Below are 21,332 nucleotides of genomic sequence, written 5' to 3' on the forward strand. Positions count from 1 at the left end.
CTGTGGGACTGAACCATGGTTATAGCATATTAATTTAGCCTGGAAATGAGCCGTCTAAAGGTGCAACCAAACCCATTAAAATGTTTCCTAAAAGCTATATTTTTCGGAGAAATGATAGATTGACTCGCGGAGGTGCGAGCAAAGACTTAATCGACTAGCAGTTGAACAAGAGAAAATTGTAACTGACGGTGAACTTGTGAGGTCTGATATCACAATGATGTACGAGAAAGATCTATATTTATGTTGAGTTTACATGCCTCATTGAAATTTTAATGACTTAAATAATCTCGATTTGTCACTGAAATCAATTTCTGACGATGGGAAAAGTAAACATATCGTGTTAGCAGGTGATGTGCCGTAACGATCGAATGTGATCGTCAATTACATCCAAACCTCATCGATCAAATATAACCTCACACAGGTACATACTCAACAAACTCGGGAAGATACAATATAAGACTTAGTCTTCACAAACACTACGTCCTTAGTCCGTTAAGTCTTCAATAAGTATTTATCGAATTGCATGGTGACAACGCCATGGTCCTGACAGACTCGGATGTTACTACATTCTAAAACCTTGAAAAATCTCAAATATATTTTCGTATTCTAAATCTAACTGCGATAACACCCGCTCAGAGTGTAGAAAATCACCAGCCGATTGTAACCACGCCCCCACCCCCGGGTATACCGGGGATAGCCGGGGAAATGGGCCGTGCTTTTATCTTCCAGATGTCTCCGCAATTCTGGGTGAATGCGGTGGTTTTGTCTTTGCGCCAAAATAGCGGGCTAGCATGGGCCATGGGCCTTATCTAGGATCCCTGGGGTGCGGGGGCATTTGGCGGGGATTTTACGAGCAGTTCGTCCCCGCAGGGCGGAGATTCTACCCGGGCTTGGCTGGACCGAAAGTAATAGTCCCCGCTATTTCCCGGGCCTGGGGGCAGGGGTTACAATTGACTGGTGCATAAAATAAGTTAATATGTCCGAACCAAATGTTTAACTGATGTGGAAAAGGCTTACAACTGTAATTAATAAAATCCCACATTTTAGACGCTGTGTTGGCATACATGTATAATTTATTACAACAAGTTACTGAAAACCAGTTCCTGGGGCTCATTCTAACCGAGATTTTGACATGTTCAACTCATATTACTAAGATTACTGAAAAGGGCAAATTCAACTAGGGCACTTCTAGGAAGAAACTTGTCCAGAGGAAGGTAGAAAATCAATTTATCTGGCACAAGTTATGCCCATCTTTTGACAATGGTGTTATTATTTGGGACCCATATCATAAACAAGAAATGGGCTGATCTTCTTCTAAGGTGGCCGAACGTTTGTTGACAGCACTACCATCCAACAAGCTCCTTTAACCAGCTAGATAAAATAGGAAAACTGTGAAGTCCACGCACAGACAGTGAAGGTCAAACGGGCCGCCCTACACTTTGACTTAACGCCTGCCAACGGTGTACTTCGCCGTAACAGGTCCCTCACCGCATTCAGGCAAAGGCAGAAGCATTCTTTATTTAAAAAAAAAAATACAAGTGTATTGAACAAATTGCAATTAAAAATAATACAATGACGGGAAGTATTATCATATTGATTCACCAACGGTGGGTGTTCGGCCGCCTGTCCGCATTATTACTAGAGAAGCTGTTGTCCGATCTGATCATCAAACTTTGACAATAAATGAAAGGGCAGAATATCTTGACAAAGTTCGATCACCACAAATGTCACTGCAGTCATTTCGGAGTTATGGCTCTTAATTGCTTATATTACCCAAATTGTGAAATGTCCGCGGTATAACTCAATGAATTTCTGTCCGATCATCAAAAAACTATAATTCAGGAACTTCAGTCACTTCTGAGTAATAGCCCTTGAATTGCTTCAACTACACATTTTTTTCAAGCAAAACTAACATAATTTAAATGCCTTTAATTGCCTACCTTGTGGCAGTTTGCCACTCTTGATAGTATCCAACAGTGACATATAACATTAATCTTAAATTACAAACGAAATGGACTAAGGTTTCTATTTTACTTAGGTTTATAGGTCTGTGATGAAACGAAATACTAATGGCACAGGCTCATAACAAGTAGGGTTCAGCTAAAGAGTTTTGTCACGGTACTGCACCCTGTCCTTTTTGGCAGCATCCTTTTTTACTCATAGGTACTAGCATGGGCACCGTCCGGCATTCTAATATTAGATATTTAAGATACTCACATATTTACTTTGTTTTGATTAAAACTTAAAATATGATTAAATAAAATCATACAAACTTGACATATTTGGCAGTTGGCAATATTATTTAAAATATGCACAATTCTTAACATTTTTATAACGTTCGAACACTGAACAGCACGACACAGCTTCTATCTCCTACTACGTAGCACCTTGTCATTTTCAAAACCTGGATGGAACCAAAGAAATGCATCCATACACGTATTGCTTGTTGCATACTGATATCAGTTAACAAGATTGAAACTGATATGGCCAGTATAATTTTTAGCTTAATTGAACATCTCTAGTCTTGGGGTATGACGAGGCATGTACGTGCTTTTCTCCCAACTAGTGTACTCCTGCGTTTTTCTGTACTTGTTATGTGCTAGTTCTTATTGATTGAGAATGTTGGTAGAGAAACATACTTATGCCTAGCTGGATCACTGTATTATTACATGTCGTTGGTAGTTCCGTAGGTTATGTTCCAGGACTTCTGTGAGAAGATATATAAAATATAAACAATGGTATCACTCAGGATTAAGACAGGGGAAGCAACTTAAAATACACAACAACAAAAAACTGTTGTCTGTTGCTTATTCTATGGGAGGTAACTGCTCCAAGAATTTTTCTTAATGATTTTGAGTAATTCTTCATGAAATTGCGATGCATTCTGGGTGATAAATATCCGGCCATCAATCCAGAAAAGGGTGTTGTTTTGAGCAAGAAAATCGATTTCTCTTGTCATTATGAAAAGACCAAAGCCAGATCGGGAGAAATTACTAACTGGTTAAATTAAGGACATAGTTTGTCTTTATAAACTTTGTGTATCAGAGCATCAAGTGCAATAAATACGCCGAAATGGCGAGCGTTCAAACGGTGCAAGAAAAGCAGAAATCGCTCAAAGTGAAATCAGCGAAACGAAAGCTGTTTAGAGCAAATGAACCATTGTTGAGTGTGTTTATGTGGGGAATTAATCACACGGTATGTGTCACACTTACTGTCAATAAACAAAATTGTGTTATTTTTGTGAAACATGTAAAGAAATTTTGTGTCTTTTGAAGTTGCTATTTACCCTTAGTAAGTCGAAACCATTTGGCAATTGATATGGCAAATCCGTCACGTACAAATTATTTTGTACCAAAAGGGGTTAGTTATTCTGATCGGGATTCCAGGTTAAAGCATATTCCGTCTATAAAATGACAAAAAAACACACGAAATATTACCAGATAATGTTATTTTATATTGTTAGTTCCACTAAAAAATAAATATCCAACAAATTATTATGAGTTTGATGTTTTTTCATTTCATACTGTCAAAACATAACAATATATACATGACGGTCATCTGCAAGGCTGTGGTTCACAGTTTTACAACAATCAGAACATCTTGGCCATGGTCAAGTTGTTACGATTGTATTTACAAGGTCTATTTCCAAACTTGCCGGAGATAGCCAAGTTGTTACGATTGGCATCATTGATGTCTGTGTCAGTAAAGTTTTGTTTTATTGGAAAGGTAAATCCTGTGTTTTAATGCTTGATTTGTGCAAAATATCTCTGCACTTACCTTGTAAAATATGAATAAAAACCTTGAAACATAAAATACTTCTCTAAATACAATTTCAATATTTTTCAAAACCACCATGTTTTTTGACAAACCCGTTACGACTTAAGGGATAAGAAGAATCCGGTATAACAGGTCTACTATTTTAGACTACTATAATTGAACCCAGGTTAAGAGATGAAACACTACCTAGATTTGCAGTCTTGATTCTGAATCTGATTTGGCCTTGTTTGAATGGTATCACCTATATGCCATGAGATATATACCTGACTGAACATTTAAGATTTGGTTACTTGGCTGAAATGAAAGTAGTACTAAAATGACGGGAAATTTCGTGAATTTTATTTTTTAGTGGGTGGGGATGGAGTGGCTGACCAATTTCATGGTCTTGTTTTCATGATTTTTATTCTGATTTTTTTCAACAGCTCATTGTATGGAATGCATGAGAATCAAATTGTACATGTTTCATATTTATAAATAAGCCAAGTTGGAAGTTTTATGTGACGGAAAAGGAATAAAAAGTATTTGGGATGTCTTCAAACTTTTGACATAAGATATGATCAATTCTTTGACGTTTAACAAGACAAAAATATAATCCTGCACTGAATTAGTAATGCGCAAAAAAGCAAAAAACACTGGATTTTTTATGAAGATTTATCAAAACAAGAGACGTAATTCAGACTGTGGTCACACATATTTCTGTGATTGGAGCAGTATAAACACGTCAAGTGGCAACAATACTACATTGTAAATACTATAATTTTGAGCAAAAATGTTTAAAGTTTATAGGAGACACGGATGGACGAAAATTGTTTTATTATAAGGTTTCATCAAAACCACAAAACTTCAAAATCACAAAGAAGATCATGGATATAAATCACAGTTTTTTATGTTTTGAAACTGGTTGTACCAGTACATGTATGAACTTACTTCTGAACAATTTTTGGAAGTTTTTCTCTGAGAGATGGAGTTTAAGTCCGTCAAACACAGGTTTTCACCGTTTTGTTAAGTTTTGTACACCCTTTTGGTATTACTCCATAAAAGTGTGTATAAACAATTAATTCCAGACTTTTTAAAATGTGGCCATAAAAGTAACATTGACACCTGAGGTTTTGATAGTTTGCACAGGATTCAATTTTGAAAGTTTAAGGTAACTTAAAAGATTAAGGTAACTTAAATTAGGTAGTAATATACTTAAATACTTCCTTTAATGAAAGCCCTGAAGATTAGAAGAAAATGCAGAAATCCACTAAAAAAACTTGCATTTCAACTTAAATGCCGTTATTTTCTTCCCTAAAAAGTAAAATAAAATAATGTAGACTTGATTGACCCGAGTTTGTATTTTCGCCCAGTATATTTGTTTCTGCGTGCTGATTGATAACTTTGTAGGGAACTGTATAACAAAATTGATTATTGGGCCTCATGATATGGCTTTTTGTGCCACTGAATGGGATGCTTTTAGATATAATGCAGATGTAAAATTGCATCAAATACATATTTGATGATGATCACCACAGTTCCTGAATATTGGTTCCATTTATTCTTGCATCATTTATGACTTTAACAAATGGCCCAAGGCTACAACTTTATGACTTTTACTATGTTCTGCAAGGGGTCTGCATGTAGGAATATTTCTTGAAGGCAATTTAACTTGACCCACATTCCAATTCACTTTTTTTGTTAAAAAAACAGTGTTTCTTTACAATTTTTTATGCACAGTGAAAACATTCATCTTTTATAAGATAATGTCTGTTTTTCAAAAAAAAAATGTTGAAGTTGGCATGCAATTTTTTTAACCTTGTCTCAAACTCTGAAAAAAATGAAAATACTCGAATGAAACTTGGTACACATGTTTACATAGTTAATATGTCCATTGGTTGCAAAATCCATAACTCTGGTGTTAATAATTGTTATGCCCCTTTTCGATTGAAAAACAACCAACAAATGTAGGCTTCGCTCTGCAGTGATATTGTCAGAAAAGTCAGGGCGTGTGGGATGGGGTGGGGGTAGAATTTACCCCCTTGGCATTTCATGTCCTATAAACACAACAATTGAATTGCCCACCACTATGTCTAATATTCTTTTAAACACAAACTATTGGCATTTTATCAAAAAAATTATATTTTTCAAATGGCGATAATTATTAATATGTCCAAAAAATACCCTGAGGCAAATTTTCCCCATGGGCAAATGTTCAGTATATGAAGGTAACAATATAAAATTGGTTGGTCTTCGTATTTCAGGTTGTTGAGCTAAACCATGTCAATATTCCTGTGATGCTGATGCCAGATGACTTCAAGGCCCACACCAAGGTTCGTGTGGACAACCATCTCTATAACAAGTAAGTCATGTGGCTGTTTATGCACCATTTAGTGTTTGTGGAACAAATCAGTCGGGATGTCTAAACTATTTTAAGCTCTTGTTGAGGCTAAATATGACATGAAAACACCTTAATTTTTTCCAATACATGTAGAGTTTTGAAACTTTTAGTGTTTATTTTTTTTTAAAAGAACAGCAGCCAATTGTACAAATTAATCTGTTTAATATAACCTGTGGACATTTTATGTTTTATTTAATCGGTGTGTGCTGCAGAAGAGGGACAGAGCACAAGGGGATAAAAGGGCACATGGTTCGAAAGTGATGTGAATAATTTTAACATTATGAATTTGGCAGAAAATGTTAGAAATTGTGTTTAATTAAAGTAATATAAGGTTTCAACTGCCATACCATTAATGCATGTATCTAAAATCATACTATTATAGGTTTTAATTCTTTTTAACAAATTCTTTCTTAATTCCCAAAATTTAGTCAACATGACACCTTTTTTAAAACAGGTCCCAGTCCCAAAATGTTGGAAAAAAGCTATTTATTTCAAATGAAAATGCTTGGCATTCATTTCATGTCATTTATTAGCTTATATTTGGGGAAGTTTACGATTCTTTTGTCATAATTATGTCATTTTCCAGTAAAATTCAAAGCAGTTATAAATAATCTTTTAGCTAGATATTGCCGGGAACAGACAAGATGAAAGGATAACAAAGGTTATAAAACTTTCATTTGACAGAATTTACGAGAATCTGTCTTCATAAGTTGCAGAGCAAATAAAATTAACCCCAAACCATGAATTTCTTCGCCAACTTTATTGACTGCAAATAAGTTGCAAGTAAAATAACATTGCTTTTTCCCAGTCACTGGAAATTAACTTCCTCACGCTGCAAATAAGGAATTGTAACTTGTAAGAGAGTATTTTTATTTTATCAATTTTGAGATGTTTGCGTATATCACTCCTCAAACATGGATGATGCAAAATTGCCATTGGTCTAGGACTGGTCATGCAGTGACCCCATATTTTTCCATGTTGGGTAATTTATCTTGGTATCGTGCCAAAATGGTGTCTTATTTCCGAATCTGATGATTAAATGAAACAGATGTTGGCATCTTGATCAGAGTAAACAGGTTGTCAACATGATATATGGGGCGCAAGAAACCATATCGGGAGGGTGGGGCTATTCACTACTAACCCTGCAACTTCTTATATTGCATGATAAAATTGTTTCTTAAATGATCGAGTTCTGTAAATGGATGTCAATGGTTGGATAGTGACCTTGAACGCAAAAAGCTTTTCTGTGTGATAACTCGACAATGCCTGCACCCATGGTCCTCTTAACTTGACATTTAGGTTTGGGGTGACCAGTACATGACCCCTATTGATTTTAAGGTCAAGTGTCAAGGTCACAACTCATAAATTTATGTCATATTTACTAACTCCCTGCTGCTAAGAGGATACATGTTTTTTCTGCAAACATCAGTGATCATCTGAACATGATTAAAAAACTGTACCTGCTATCCTTAAACTTTGATAGCTCATATTCTTAAAACTGCATCAAAGGCATCCAAAGTCATTGACATATCAGCTGTCATTTCAGTCCATGCATAATTCATTCAATTGTCCAAATATTCCTGACAACATGGCGCTCAGGGGGGCATTATGTTTGGCAAAACATCTCTTGTCTCTGTTAATTTTAATTAAAACATTCACCAAGGTGTTCTTAACACGATTTCTTCATGAAAACACATGAGGCAATCGTGTGATAAAATATGCATTGTGATTGGATGTTGAAATTTGAACAAAACAAATTTGGCCTTAGCTATCATGTAAGATGTGCTCAATGCTTATTGCTTGGGTTTTCAGAGAGAACATGCCAAGCCATTTCAAGGTGAAAGAGTACTGCCCAATTGTGTTCAGAAACTTACGGGAGAGATTTGGCATAGATGATCAAGACTATATGGTAAGTTTCATATAAATAGGTTTAAAAAGAAGCTGGAATGAGGACTGCAAAACTTTTCTGACCCACCATAGGGCTGTCTGGTAATATGTTAATAACAGAGTGAAACATTTCTCATTCTTTCTCGAAGTTTTGTTTTGATATTAAAGCCACATATTCAGTGGATTATTTCTATTGATTTACACGCCAGGGGATGACACACGGCTATAATAATGCTTTACCTAATAGCAGACACTGATTGGTCAGTTGTGGGGTTTCCACTCCGCCTACCATTAAGGTGATTGGTTATTGTGACATGTGTAGTCAGTAGTGATGAAACGATTATCGAGAACAATCGATAAATCGTCGCTGGCAATGCTATGTCGGCGACAATCGATAGTGGTTGTCCAAAATCGATGTCGCTAATGCTACTTCTGGTAACTACGTAACTCATGGTAAAGGTCGGGTAAATGTCAATTTTTCTTTCAGGTAAATTCTCGTTAAGTTCATATATGTGTTGTTATTTTTTTTCGTTAAGTTATTAAGACAGAAAAAGGCCATTGAAATTTAGTTACTGTTGCAAAAAGCTTTACTATAGCATCACACATACTGATTCCAGGTTTAACCTTAAATGATCATGATGATACTATGTATAAAGAATGTATTCCTTACTGATATTATGAACTTTCGATTATTGTCCGATGGTAAATCGAAATGCTTGGTCCGATTAGATTCGATTATCGATAGCAAATGGAGTCCGATTTTCAAACACAAGTAGTCAGTATTTGATATTTATGACTCTATACATGACTGTTCAAGAATAAAGTGGTTTGTAAATTGTTTGCTGAACGGGGGAAAAAGTTTCTTATTTAGCGAACAGTGTTCTCTTTGAACAAGACAAGCGCCCAGTGTGTCCAGTAGGACATTTATGGTATGTAAACACTTTAAGGGAATAAATTTGCACACACATGAATTATTTTTATTACACAATATGTTTATTGTGCTTTAAAACCTGCGAGTCTCTGACATTTGGTCTACTGATTGAAATTTTAGAGGAGTTGGTCAATAAAATAAGAATTTGTTAACAGTGGTTAAAATTTTCCTTTAATCTTAAGAAATACTCCTACAGTTTTTACAGTCTTTTCATATTATGAAAGCATAAGATCAGTTGATATTATTATTAGAAATCCTTATCTACTTAAAAGCTTGTGGTTCTAAGAAATCTGCAAATACAAAATCATAAATCTTTAGCCACAATGAGAAGAAATCAATTTCAGGAAGATAAACCGTATCATGCTCTACTGAACCTTTAGAAAACAATGATGCTTCATGGCAGATGTACTCTATATCCCTTGATATAATTTCAAGGAAGATTTTCATATAAAATTTCAAATGTCAAACATCATTCTTGTGACTTTTGAAGATCATATTTATACAGATTTAAGAAAGGAAGATCTGAGTCAACATTTTATTAACGGATTGTTTGGCGTTTTGCTGACCGACTTCTATTCATATTTCATTATGGTCAGAGAAAGTAGGTAACGAAATGAGAAAAAAATAAGGGATATAATTTGTCCTCAATTTCCCAGATTTCTACAGATGAGATCTGATGCCTCTTCTATCCCCCTGGCGATATAAAATTAAAAATTGTTTTTTTACTGAGAAGTAAGAAAAGTTAGCTGGTACGTTGTTAGTTTATTTAACCCTTAGGCTGCTGATGGCCATTTTAAATGCTTTGCAAACAGCTTGGACCAGACCAGACGCCGAGTAACTCGGCGCCTGGTCATGTTCCAAGCCGTTTGCCACTCAGTCAATATATGCCCAAAGTTTTAAGAAAATTGAAAGAAATTTAGAATAAACCAGACGACATTTTTGAGCAGACAACAATTTACCCAGCATGCAAAGGGTTAAACAGGTTGTAAGTATTGATAAACAACCCAGTTTGCTTCATATTTGAAGACAGAAGAGCCCTAAAAAGAGCTTAATAGCCAGTTTTGCTTCTTGGCAGGGACTGCTTCACACATTGGCCTAAATTTTGCCCAAACTCCTCACAGAAATGGATTCAGACCTTCAGCTTGCAGGTCGAACACTATAAGTATCTATCATGTGTTTCCAGTACGGATAAAAAATCTGATCCGAGGGTACGCGCTTAAGCCGGTAACGAGGCTTGCCGAGTTACCGGTCACGCAGCGTGCCCGAGGGTCAGATTTTTTGATCTGGACCGGAAAAACGTGATTAATATTTTTTCTCGCATACCTAAAATTATGAAATTGTGGAAAACTTGACATAGAAAAACGCAATTTTGTATATTTCACCAAAAAGCGTGTGCGATGTTGTTTGCTGACATCATAAAGCTCAGTAATTTTAAATATATATCAACGTCAAATAGTTCCTTTAAAAATCGTGTCTTTGTGATTATTTATTTTCAATTTTAATTAAAAGTATTGTATACTTATATTTTTGATTGTGCTTTATTTAAATGGCTTAATATACTTTTCACAAACCATACAATAAAAGAAATAGGAAGTGGCGCGTTGTTGCGCGTGACTCATCTTACATTGGGGTTGTAAGATGTGTTTTTCCAGCACCAATCACATGGCCAGAAACACATATCCGGTATGCAAGAAATCCCTTTCCTTCCAACACGTAAAAAATGTGGGTAGAGGGAAACACTTACCAACTATTTATTATTTCAGTGTAGCTGAAAATAAAATTCCCAATATTATGTATTTTATCTATGTTTGAATGAAAAGAATTGAACCCCTCAAACTATTTTTGGGGAAGTGCATATATATTTTAAAGCATTCTTGTTTTATTTCTAGGCAAAATTGGGAATTCAATATTTTTTAGCTCACCTTAGCTGTAGGATGAGGGTGAGCTATTAGGAAATTGTCTATCGTCCGTCCACACTTAGTTTGTTAATACTCTAGTGGTCACATTTGAACCTCAATTGTCACGAAACTTGGTTGGGATGTTTGTCCCAGTAATTACTCAAATGAGTTCGAATATGGGTCATCTGGGATGAAAAACTAGGTTTCATGATCTAAAAGTAGAAAAATCTTGTTATCACTCTAGAGGCTACATTTTCAGTCCAAATCCTGGAAATTTGTCAGAAAGGTTGTTTCGTTGATTTCTAGCTCAAGTTCGAATATGGGTCATCTGGGGTCAAAAACTAGGTCAAAGAGCCCAAATATGGAAAAACTTTGTTAACACTCTAGAGGTAACCTTTTCAGCCCAACTATCCTGGAAATTCGTCAGGAAGGTTGTAATGTTGACAACTGTTATGATAACAGCGTTATGTTGACAACTGTTATGATAACAGCGTTATGTTGACAACTGTTATGATAACAGCATTATGTTGACAACTGATAACAGCGTTATGTTGACAACTGTTATGATAACAGCATAATGTTGACAACTGTTATGATAACAGCATAATGTTGACAACTGTTATGATAACAGCGTAATGTTGACAATTGTTATGATAACAGCGTTATGTTGACAACTGTTATGATAACAGCGTTATGTTGACAACTGTTATGATAACAGCATTATGTTGACAACTGTTATGATTACAGCGTTATGTTGACAACTGTTATGATTACAGCGTTATGTTGATAACTGTTATGATTACAGCGTTATGTTGATAACTGTTATGATTACAGCGTTATGTTGATAACTGTTATGATTACAGCGTTATGTTGACAACTGTTATGATTACAGCATTATGTTTATAACTGTTATGATTACAGCGTTATGTTTACAACTGTTATTATAATTACAGAGTTATGTTGATAGCTGTTATGATAACAGCATTACGTTGAAATACTTATGCTATCTGGGTATGTGCAGCTCACGTAACTTTCTTGTATCAACAGTTAACCTGTGTTACTACAGTTCCACAACTCTTTTGCTGCCACTGTTAGGTTGACATAGATGATCTTGAAAGTTATAAATGTCACTACCACAAATTACCATAATGACATGTTGACCATCTTGTTTCATCTTGTTTGTGTCAGAATCCTGATGTTTTCGTGGTGTGTAAGACAGCAATCAAATGTAAGGCAATGAAGATTAATTAGACGCATAAATGGTAGGATACGTCTCTGAAGAAACCATTATTTCACCCTGGGAACTGCTCTTAGACTAATTATCTTGGACAAATTTCCTCACAAACGTTGATAAATGTTGTGTTGGATTTGACGATATGGTTGTTATATATTTGTCTGGAACAAAAACTTGGCCGACAAGAGACAAGGTTAAGTAATTATTTTTTTGTACGGCTTGTTTGGGAGGACAGGGTGTTTTTTCTGACCAGTTTGAGGCCACAATTCGACCCTATTCCCAATGGTGTAATAAGTCACTTGTTCAAAAGGTCTGGGATTGAGGTTGTATTTTTTTTAATTATTATTATTATTATTATTATTATTATTATTATAATTATAATTATTTTTAGCTCGCCTATTCGAAGAATAAGGAGGCTTTACAACTTGCCCAGGCGGTGGCATCCATTTAATGTTTTAGGGCGAAGTTGGCCTTTTCAATTATTATAGCTCCAATACCGCTCCTTCAATTCACTTAATACTTAACACAGTTGTTCAGGACCATGACACAATGAGGATACATAACTCCATATTATCCTAAATACAAAGTATGGCCCCAGATTGACTTAGGAACTAAGGGTAAAGTTTTAGGGCAAGTTGGATTTTTTACCTAATAACTTTTATACCATTGATTCAATTGACTTAACACCTCACATAATGATCATTTTACAATTAGGTTACATAACTCCATATTAACCCTAAGTACAAATTATGGCCCTTGGTTGATTTTTTTTATGCTTCTTTATATTATTTTGACAGGCACATTTTTTTTTATATTTTTAAACAGGTTATCACAAGGTGAAACCTGCTTTAATAGAATAACATGCGTTGTTGTTCAAAAATGCATCATTTTGATTGAAATTTGTTTTTCAAATTTTGTCTGAAATTGAAGTCTGAATTAGTAAATGCTTCAAAAATAGACAAAAAGATGACAAAAAAGATGAAAGAATGTGATAAAATTTGTTGTTTCTTTAAGAATATACCATCTCTTTAATACAAAAACAGTTTGAGTGTTCATTGAAATTTTTCATTGAATAAAATATAAATAAAATAAAAACAGAAATTTATTTCATATTTCTAAAAAAGTTTGTTTTAGAATTTCAAAAAAGTCAGAAAAAAACCTTCAAATTTTTATATAAAAGGAAACACAAGCTTGGGTATGTGCATGATCTTGGAGTTAGCAGTGGTCGAAATTAGCACAAGCCTGCAAGCCCTGCACTGGTAAAATGTCTTCCTGGCTTGCTCAAATTCTGAATTTTATATAGCAGGGCTTGTTCAAAAATACGATTCCATAAAATAGTACAAGAATTCGGGCTTGTTCGTCAGAATGTCTTATTTCGATGACTGGGTTAGTAAGTGGAAGGTCAATGCCATGTTGAACTTTACCAGGAAAATAATGGCCTCTCCAGACAGGGAACACATACGAATTGCTTGCGAATCGGGGAATTAAAAAAGAATGAGCAAATGTTCTCACAATTTATTCAACAGAATTAAGTCAGCTTTGGGCAAAAGGTCTTAATGTCTAGACATAGAATATTCTTGAAATTGATACCTTTCCCAAAATTGGTTAAGTGTAACCTATGTTGAACCATTAGAGTGCTTGACAAATAGCTTTTGTATAAAGTGTGAAACTGCTAAAAGGTTTTCAGAAGACGATATGTAATGCAATATTTATTTGAATTATTACCCAATATGGCATATTTATATGGCAACCATTAGTGTATTTTTTGTTCTACATTGACAGACAATTAAGCCCAGTATTTTTCCGCACACTCAACTAAGGATCAATATCGTCATTAATTACCGGATATAAAACACGAGCTTTGCATGTTAAATGTCTGAAAATTCAACAAGACTAGACTATGTTTACGTGACTGTAGGGGGTTACAGTGTTTGCAGATTCATCTGTTGATTGAAGAAATAATGACGGGGTATTGTGATAGCCTTCACAGGCAACGCGAATTTTTTTTTTCTTCACAGGACATTAAACACTAAAAGTTTATCTGTCGCACCTCTTTTAATTCATCTTCAAATTAAAGATACAGTACTTAGAGTTCTTTTTATTGGCAATGTTTAACAGAGCGGAAAGAGTGTCAGCTCGGTATATTCATCTTCATATTTTAATTACCACAACTGCCAGGAACCACTTCCCCGAAAAAAATACGGAATTTTGTAATTTCCGTAAAATTCTGTCTATTAAAAAGTATTAGAGTACGAGCTGAAATCGGAACCTTACGTGTTTTTTCGGATTTTACGGAAACATTTGCAAAGCGGGGTTTACAAAAAGTAATACACGGATTAACACGCTGTATAATCAATATCAAAGTTAAAAATAACTTTGAACATTTATTTAGAAACTGAAAGTAAATTTTCCAAAAAATAAACGGTGCTGACTGTAAATTTTCACCGGACATTGTGAATGACCAAAACATAAGTTTCGTCAGTTAAAATGAAAATTTACCGGACATGTCCGACTGTCCGATGGACATTCGCATTGTCTGCCTTCAGGTGTTGTTGTTGTCAGTGATACAAATGTATGTGGGCATTGTTTGGGAAAACTGTAATATTGGCTAAAAATAAAAAAGCATTCAAAATATTAAAGGAAACTTGGTGAACTTGTTTTCCAAAGACAATAAACACATGTACAGCAAGTCCTATAACTCTGGTATTGAAAATTGTTCAGTTATGTCCCTTAATATATTAAAAAAAAAATAAAAAAAAATGTTTGCTTTGCGGTGCTCTCAATATTAGCTTAAGGTTTCTGTACTTAAGTTGACATTTTAAGTGTTAATTAGCCTTGTTGTCATTTTTAGCATTGTGCAGCATTCAAGTAATTACAGTGAAAACTCACTAAACCGAATCTCCACAAAACCGAAATCCTCGGAATACCGGACTTTTTTCAGAGTCCCGGTTTTCCCCTTCTATTTTCAATGTAAAATAATCTCTACAAAACTGGAACCTCGGAATTCCGGATACCGGACAAAAAATTGAGAATATTTGTTAGTTGTCAACGTAATTTTACCTCACAAAACCGGACGTATATTTGTTCAAACATGTCAAAATGATTTTGTGTATTTGGAATTCGCGAATCGCGTGTCACTTTGTCACTTTGTTTTGACTGCCGGTGCGTCGTTAAATATTACACCTGTGATGTTGTGATAACGATGATTGCGCTGTGGATTGACTGCCGCACGATAATCAAACGATAATCAAACTTGTGAAAAGAAAATTGATTGAAACATTAATTTGTTTGTTGCAGAAAAGAAAGAACTAGAAACGGTTATTAAGTGATCATTTTGGAGGGTTGTTTTATCTCAAGACTTCTATGATTGAATTAAATTAGAGCGGTGCATTAATCAAACTATCAAACATACTTAACAAGCATTAAATTACGCGAGTTGTTTTATTTTAAGGCTTGGAAAAAAAGATGTTTATAAAAACGCAGAAATGTTTAATTATGTTTATCACTTTTGCATGTGCTTTAATCATGTCTCAACCTCCGTCTAAACGTCAACTTCCCTTTAAAGGTTAACTCAGTTAATATTTTGAGTAAACTTACTCCGTACAACAAATCCTCACTAATCCGGAATCCTCACTAAACCGGAAATTCTGCCCAGTCCGAGCCTTGTCCGGTTTAGTGAGTTTCCACTGTATATGTTTGCCTTAAAATTATTTTTAGCTTGGGCCACAACAAATTGATCATTTGATCTACGGATTTTGCCAAAAAAAAGTAGGAGCGAGCGAGCGAAAAAAAAAATTAAAATACTTTTTTTTAAATTTAAGTCAATTCAGAGGCGAGCGCAAGGCGAAAAATAAAATAAAAATTAAAAAGTTTAAAAAATGTCAAGAAATGCTTTTTAATTGCAAACATAGTTTCTTAGTTTAAATATAACTGAAAAGGTTTTGATTGTATCACATGAAAATCTGTCTCAATATATAACAAATGGCAATATGATCCAGTGCTTTACTATTACTTAGGACACTGCCGATTAAATTGCGGGACAACACAATTGAAACAGTATTAAACAAATCTGCAAATGTGGCACCGGTCATTATATTAGAGCAGGTGGTGGAATAAAGATGTTTCCCTTTCAAGACCTCTCCTTTACCACGAACCAATGGTTTATAGGTCTGTGCCTTGAAAAACAAAATCATGACACCTTCCATAGCTTCAATGCCCGTAAGAAACAGGCCACTTAAATAACAGGCCACTTTACTACAAATCGATCAAAGAAAACAAGTGGATAAGAACAAAGAATTGAGAAAATTAAAACAGTCATTTTACTTATAAAAGGTTTTATTTTCTTATTTTACTGATGTTATTTTTATACTGTACATGTACATGTATGTGTAATGCAGTAGTCAATTGTAACCACGACCCCCAAGGTCCGGGGAATAGCGGGAACTTTGACTTTCGGTCCAGCCAATCCCGGGTAAAACCAACGGCACTGCAGGGCCACCTGGAAGGTGAAAACATGGCCCATTTCACCGGCTATCTCCGGTATACCTCCAGTCCGGGGGGGGGGGGGGGGGGGGGCATGGCTACAATTGAATGGTGCATAAATACAGACTGTTTCTGAAACATTTACAAGTCCTTCTATTTTTATCAATTATATAAAACTGAGAAATGCATTTTAGAATTTAAAAAGTAACTCACGAAACATGTTCATTTGTTGTAAGTCGAGTGTCCGTGTATTTTAATATAAGTTTTGAACTCAAAATCTGATTTAGTTATTATTTAACACTAAATTTTGAGTACAAAACAATGAATTACTTAAAACACACATAAATAATTATTGCCTTCGACGCTGTGAAACTGTTGTTGTTTACTGAAGACTATAATCCATTGACTATGACACTGATTTTCAATTAAAAATGTGTATTTTACATTAACGAAAACTGAAAGTATCCTGCAAATTAATACCGGAAATAGAGAACAACGGTACGTCCTGCAAAATATTCCCGACAAAAAAGACTGTCAACAAATATCGGCTGTTTTGCGGTTACCCGGACCTGAATTTGTCCTGACACGAGGAAAGTTTGCTCGCGGAGAATGTTTTTAGTTTAGTTTTAGTTTATTAACAAATACAATAGACAATATGTCCATGAGTATACATTTACAAATAGAGAATTATATGCATGTAAGTAATCAAATGGTCAAATAAATCACCAATGATCATATAAATAAATATTCATGTTTCATGTCATAATAGAGACACAATATAGCATTATGTACATGTATATGACAGCGAGAGATCATTGTGTACATGAAAAACACATATTATTCATAGTAATAATGGTATTGGTTTCTAACATTAAATGCCTTATGTATATATATACATAGCTAAATTTCTATTCACTTTAACATTGTCCGATTGCATTAACTTGAAGTAAAGCATGGAAATACCTTCAAAAAAAGGCGAAGTCGACGTTGCAGGTTCAAATTTTAAGTAAAAAAAACTTCAGAAAATAGAGGAAATTCAGAAGTAAAAAAAAAAAAATATATGCGCGGCCAAATAGTAAGTGCGGGCGCAAAAAAAAAGTTTTTATATTTTTTTTCGTTTTTCGAATTTTAGGTGCGGCAAATCCGACGAATAAATGATCAATTTGTTGTGGCCTTGTCTGTTTAAATAAAGCTCTTTTTTGCATTTATTTCTTTGAAGAGCCAAATTCTGCTTTAAGATGGGGAAAAAAGTGAGTCCTTATTCACAGTTAATTTACAGTTAAGTTCACAGAGAAAGTTTTGATTCCATATAATAATACAATCAAATACTGTTGCCTTGACGAATCTTATCTCGATTTCCTCGTTTCCTTGCATGATTTTAGTAAAAAGAAGCAATTTTTTTAATGTTTAATTTTATATTAAATTAGGTCTGCATGGCTCGATTTAGTCTGAGACGATTTTGTCTTAGCTCCAAATGATTTCACAGTCCCTGGTACAGATTTCCAACGCTGAGCTTGATATGTATCATAATTAAGCTAGTAGGATCACATTTTATTCAGTTTTAGCATTTTGTGCAAAAATGACATGACTTAGAAAAAAAAAATTGCAAGCTGTCTTTAATATGCACATGTACAAAATATCAAAATAGTGTCGGTTGAATTTGAGAATGGTCGCATTCACACACATTATATTATTGAAACCAAAACTTATACACACTCCTACTTCTCCGCATGGAAAAAAAACTCAATTTGTCAATTGCTGATCATTACCTAGAAAGGACATGGTATGAAATCTGGGGGGATATCTCAGATCAGTAAATAGCTCCTATGGGGTTTGTCTTAGGAACCAATTGGAAAAAGATGAAGCGTAATTTGAAAAGCTGCTTTGAGAAGTATGAGAATATTTATGATTGCTGTTGAAAGTTGTACTGAGGCAAAAAAGCATACTGTAGAAGATTTAGGTATTTTGTCAAATATTCTTTCAACCAGCTGCTTGAAAAACATAGAACCAATCAAAACAAAATACCTCACAGGCAATATAGAGCATGGAAATATGTGACTCTGCTTCAGGCTTGAATTTATCGTGACTGTACTTTTTCTGGTAGCTGGTCCCGCCGAGGTCAAGGTTACTGTTTTCATTGTGTTGTTATTTTGGACAAAACAAATACAATGAACATATAAACATATCTCTGCAATTTCTAGTCATGGCACTTAATCTGATGTTTTATAGTAGAATACAAGGTCAGACTTGACGGGAAGATTGTCCTTTTCAAATATGCCACATTTCTGGAGACCATTCCAGGGAATTTTGACATATATTAGACCAGGGGATAATCAACATTTATTTCAGTAGATTTTCAGATATATAATCTTATATTAGTTTTTTTAACATTAAAGTATGGGTCAAAAATATGAAGTTCTGTTGCAGAGGAGTTTGCTAGCCAAAAGCTTAAGAGCTTAAAACTTAGCTTAACTTAAGCTTAAGACCCTTGGTTTTCAGGCTTTGCCAAACCATCTTAACAATTGGAATTAATCCCTGAATAAAATTGATTTATATACAAATGTATCAGTTCTGAGTTTTCTTCAGTGTTCTTGGATGTTCGTATATTGATAATAATTTAAATTTTCGAAAGGACACTCTTGATGCTTGTAATTTTTCTTACTTAGAAAATTGGTTGTGTGTTGTGCATTATAAATTTATTATGATGGTGTTAGCTGGTGTGCTGTCAACATGTTTACGACCAATTCTAAGAAAAAAATAACCTACATGTATGTCAGGGCACTTAAATAAAGACAAACATGGCAACAACACTCTAGAAATAGGAGCCATATATCAACATCAGATATTGCATTATATTTCCCCCCATCAAAATTGGTTTTAAATGTCCTATTACAGGGAGTAATTACGGTATTGTTTGCATTCATCATACAAATGTTGTTCTGCCATCAGCTATCATACTGTAGGTTCTTTTAATATTGCATTTTCCTTTGTTTTTTGTTTGGGTCAGTTTCCTGAGATTAAAAATCTCGACACTGTGATGATAAGATACTTGAAAATGCTTGGTCATGGTTTTAAATTTGATCAATTCTCAAAAAGTTTTAAGGTTAAAGGAAGCATGCTCATAATTTAACCATTCTACAGCAGACATTACTATGAACCTACAACGCTTTATGCTCTCTCTCAGGGGAGTTAAATTTCTCTGCTCTCTAAAAGGAGATTGTAATGCTCTGCTCTGTCTCGGGGGGGGGGGGGGGGGTAATATTCTCTGCTCTCTAAAAGGAGATAGTAATGTTCTGCTCTGTCTCAAGGGAGGTAATTGGGGGTGAACACATCACTCAATTTGGTTTGGTAATGTCTGCAAGGCATGCACAATGTATTCAGTTAGCTTGATGTTTTTACATATAGTTTTTAATCTCTGATGATTTGTTTTTCATTGTTATGATGTCTGTCAGAAACAAGTTTGCTGTTTGTAGGATACTGGTGCTAAATGGCAATATCACAGCTGACCACTTCTGAGTGTGATTCAATGAAAATGAGCTTGGTGTTGTCAGTGACATCGCAAAAGTTCGAAACATTGATTTTGACAAAACTAAAGCAATTCAAGACATCCAAATGAAACATTGAAAACAGTCTCACATGGACAGGAAGACCCATAACTCTGACTTTTAATGATTGTTCAGTTGTGATGATGATGATGATGAGGATGAGGATGATGATGATGAGGATGATGATGATGATGATGATGATGATGATGATGATGATGAATATTTAATTTATCCCAAAAAGTCAGGTGTAAGTTAATATTTCATTTTTATAACAAACAAACTTTAAGCTGAAATTATTCAAAAATTGTTTATATCTTTCAGAATTCACTCACAAAGCAGCCGCAGAATGTTGACTCGCCTGGTCGCAGTGGTGCACGGATGTTATTGTCACACGACAAACGTTATTTCATCAAGACTCTAGTCAGTGAGGATGTGGAACAGATGCACCATCTCATCAAACAATACCACCAGGTAGGAATATTTGTGTGTGATTCGGCCTAAAAAAGTACTCCAGCATTACAACTAGCTAGGACTGTCACAGTATTGAGTAGCTAAGTACGAGTTTTATCAGGAAGGATCTTTTTTAATTTTCACATCTAAAAAAATTATAGCAGTTTAATCAGGTAGGCATTGTATGAACAGGCCATTTAAGCCCTTTTAAGTAGTCCAGCATAATTACCAAGAAAGAATATTTCAATGAGATTATAGGAGGTGGCCCTAAAAGTGCACAGCAGGATACTCAGATCAGAGATCTGATAAGAGGGCACAAGGCAATTACACATAGGTTGTCTGCTGTACACTGATTTGGGGGAGGGTGGGGTTTTCACTTATAGAAGGCTTAAACAAGGCCTAATATGGCCTGGTAGGAAATATGTGAGAAACCAATTTTGCTACTTGTTACGATAAAAAAACTCAATTTTTCTATGTGTTTATAATGATAAAAAACGCAATTTTGCTGTGTTATGTTAAAAAACGCAAATTTGCTATTTGTTTAATATGCTAAAAAACACAATTTTGCTATGTGTTATGATAAAAAATGTTTATGATAATATATAAATGAAAACATTTTAATATGTTATATAATAAGAAGAGCGACGATGATATGTTTTTGAATAAGAAAAACTAGTATAAAATGTTTGTTCTTTTATAAGGAAACCGTCTTAATGATGTATGTAATAGGGTAAGAAAAGCTATTTCGCTG

The 21,332-nt window shown here is 34.6% G+C and overlaps 1 protein-coding gene across 1 annotated transcript in view; it reads left to right on the forward strand.

The window, feature by feature from the left end:
* Positions 1-2,892: 2,892 nt before the first annotated feature.
* Positions 2,893-21,332, forward strand: part of LOC128237905 (phosphatidylinositol 5-phosphate 4-kinase type-2 alpha-like) — a 39,828-nt gene continuing 21,388 nt past the window's right edge. The window contains exons 1-4 of the mRNA XM_052953486.1: positions 2,893-3,195; positions 6,018-6,115; positions 7,967-8,063; positions 20,453-20,602. Coding sequence (XP_052809446.1) covers positions 3,073-3,195; positions 6,018-6,115; positions 7,967-8,063; positions 20,453-20,602 — 468 coding nt within the window. The 5' untranslated portion in view covers positions 2,893-3,072. The remainder of the gene's footprint in view (positions 3,196-6,017; positions 6,116-7,966; positions 8,064-20,452; positions 20,603-21,332) is intronic.

Source organism: Mya arenaria, chromosome 1 (assembly GCF_026914265.1).
Source record: "Mya arenaria isolate MELC-2E11 chromosome 1, ASM2691426v1".
NCBI classification, from domain to species: domain Eukaryota; kingdom Metazoa; phylum Mollusca; class Bivalvia; order Myida; family Myidae; genus Mya; species Mya arenaria.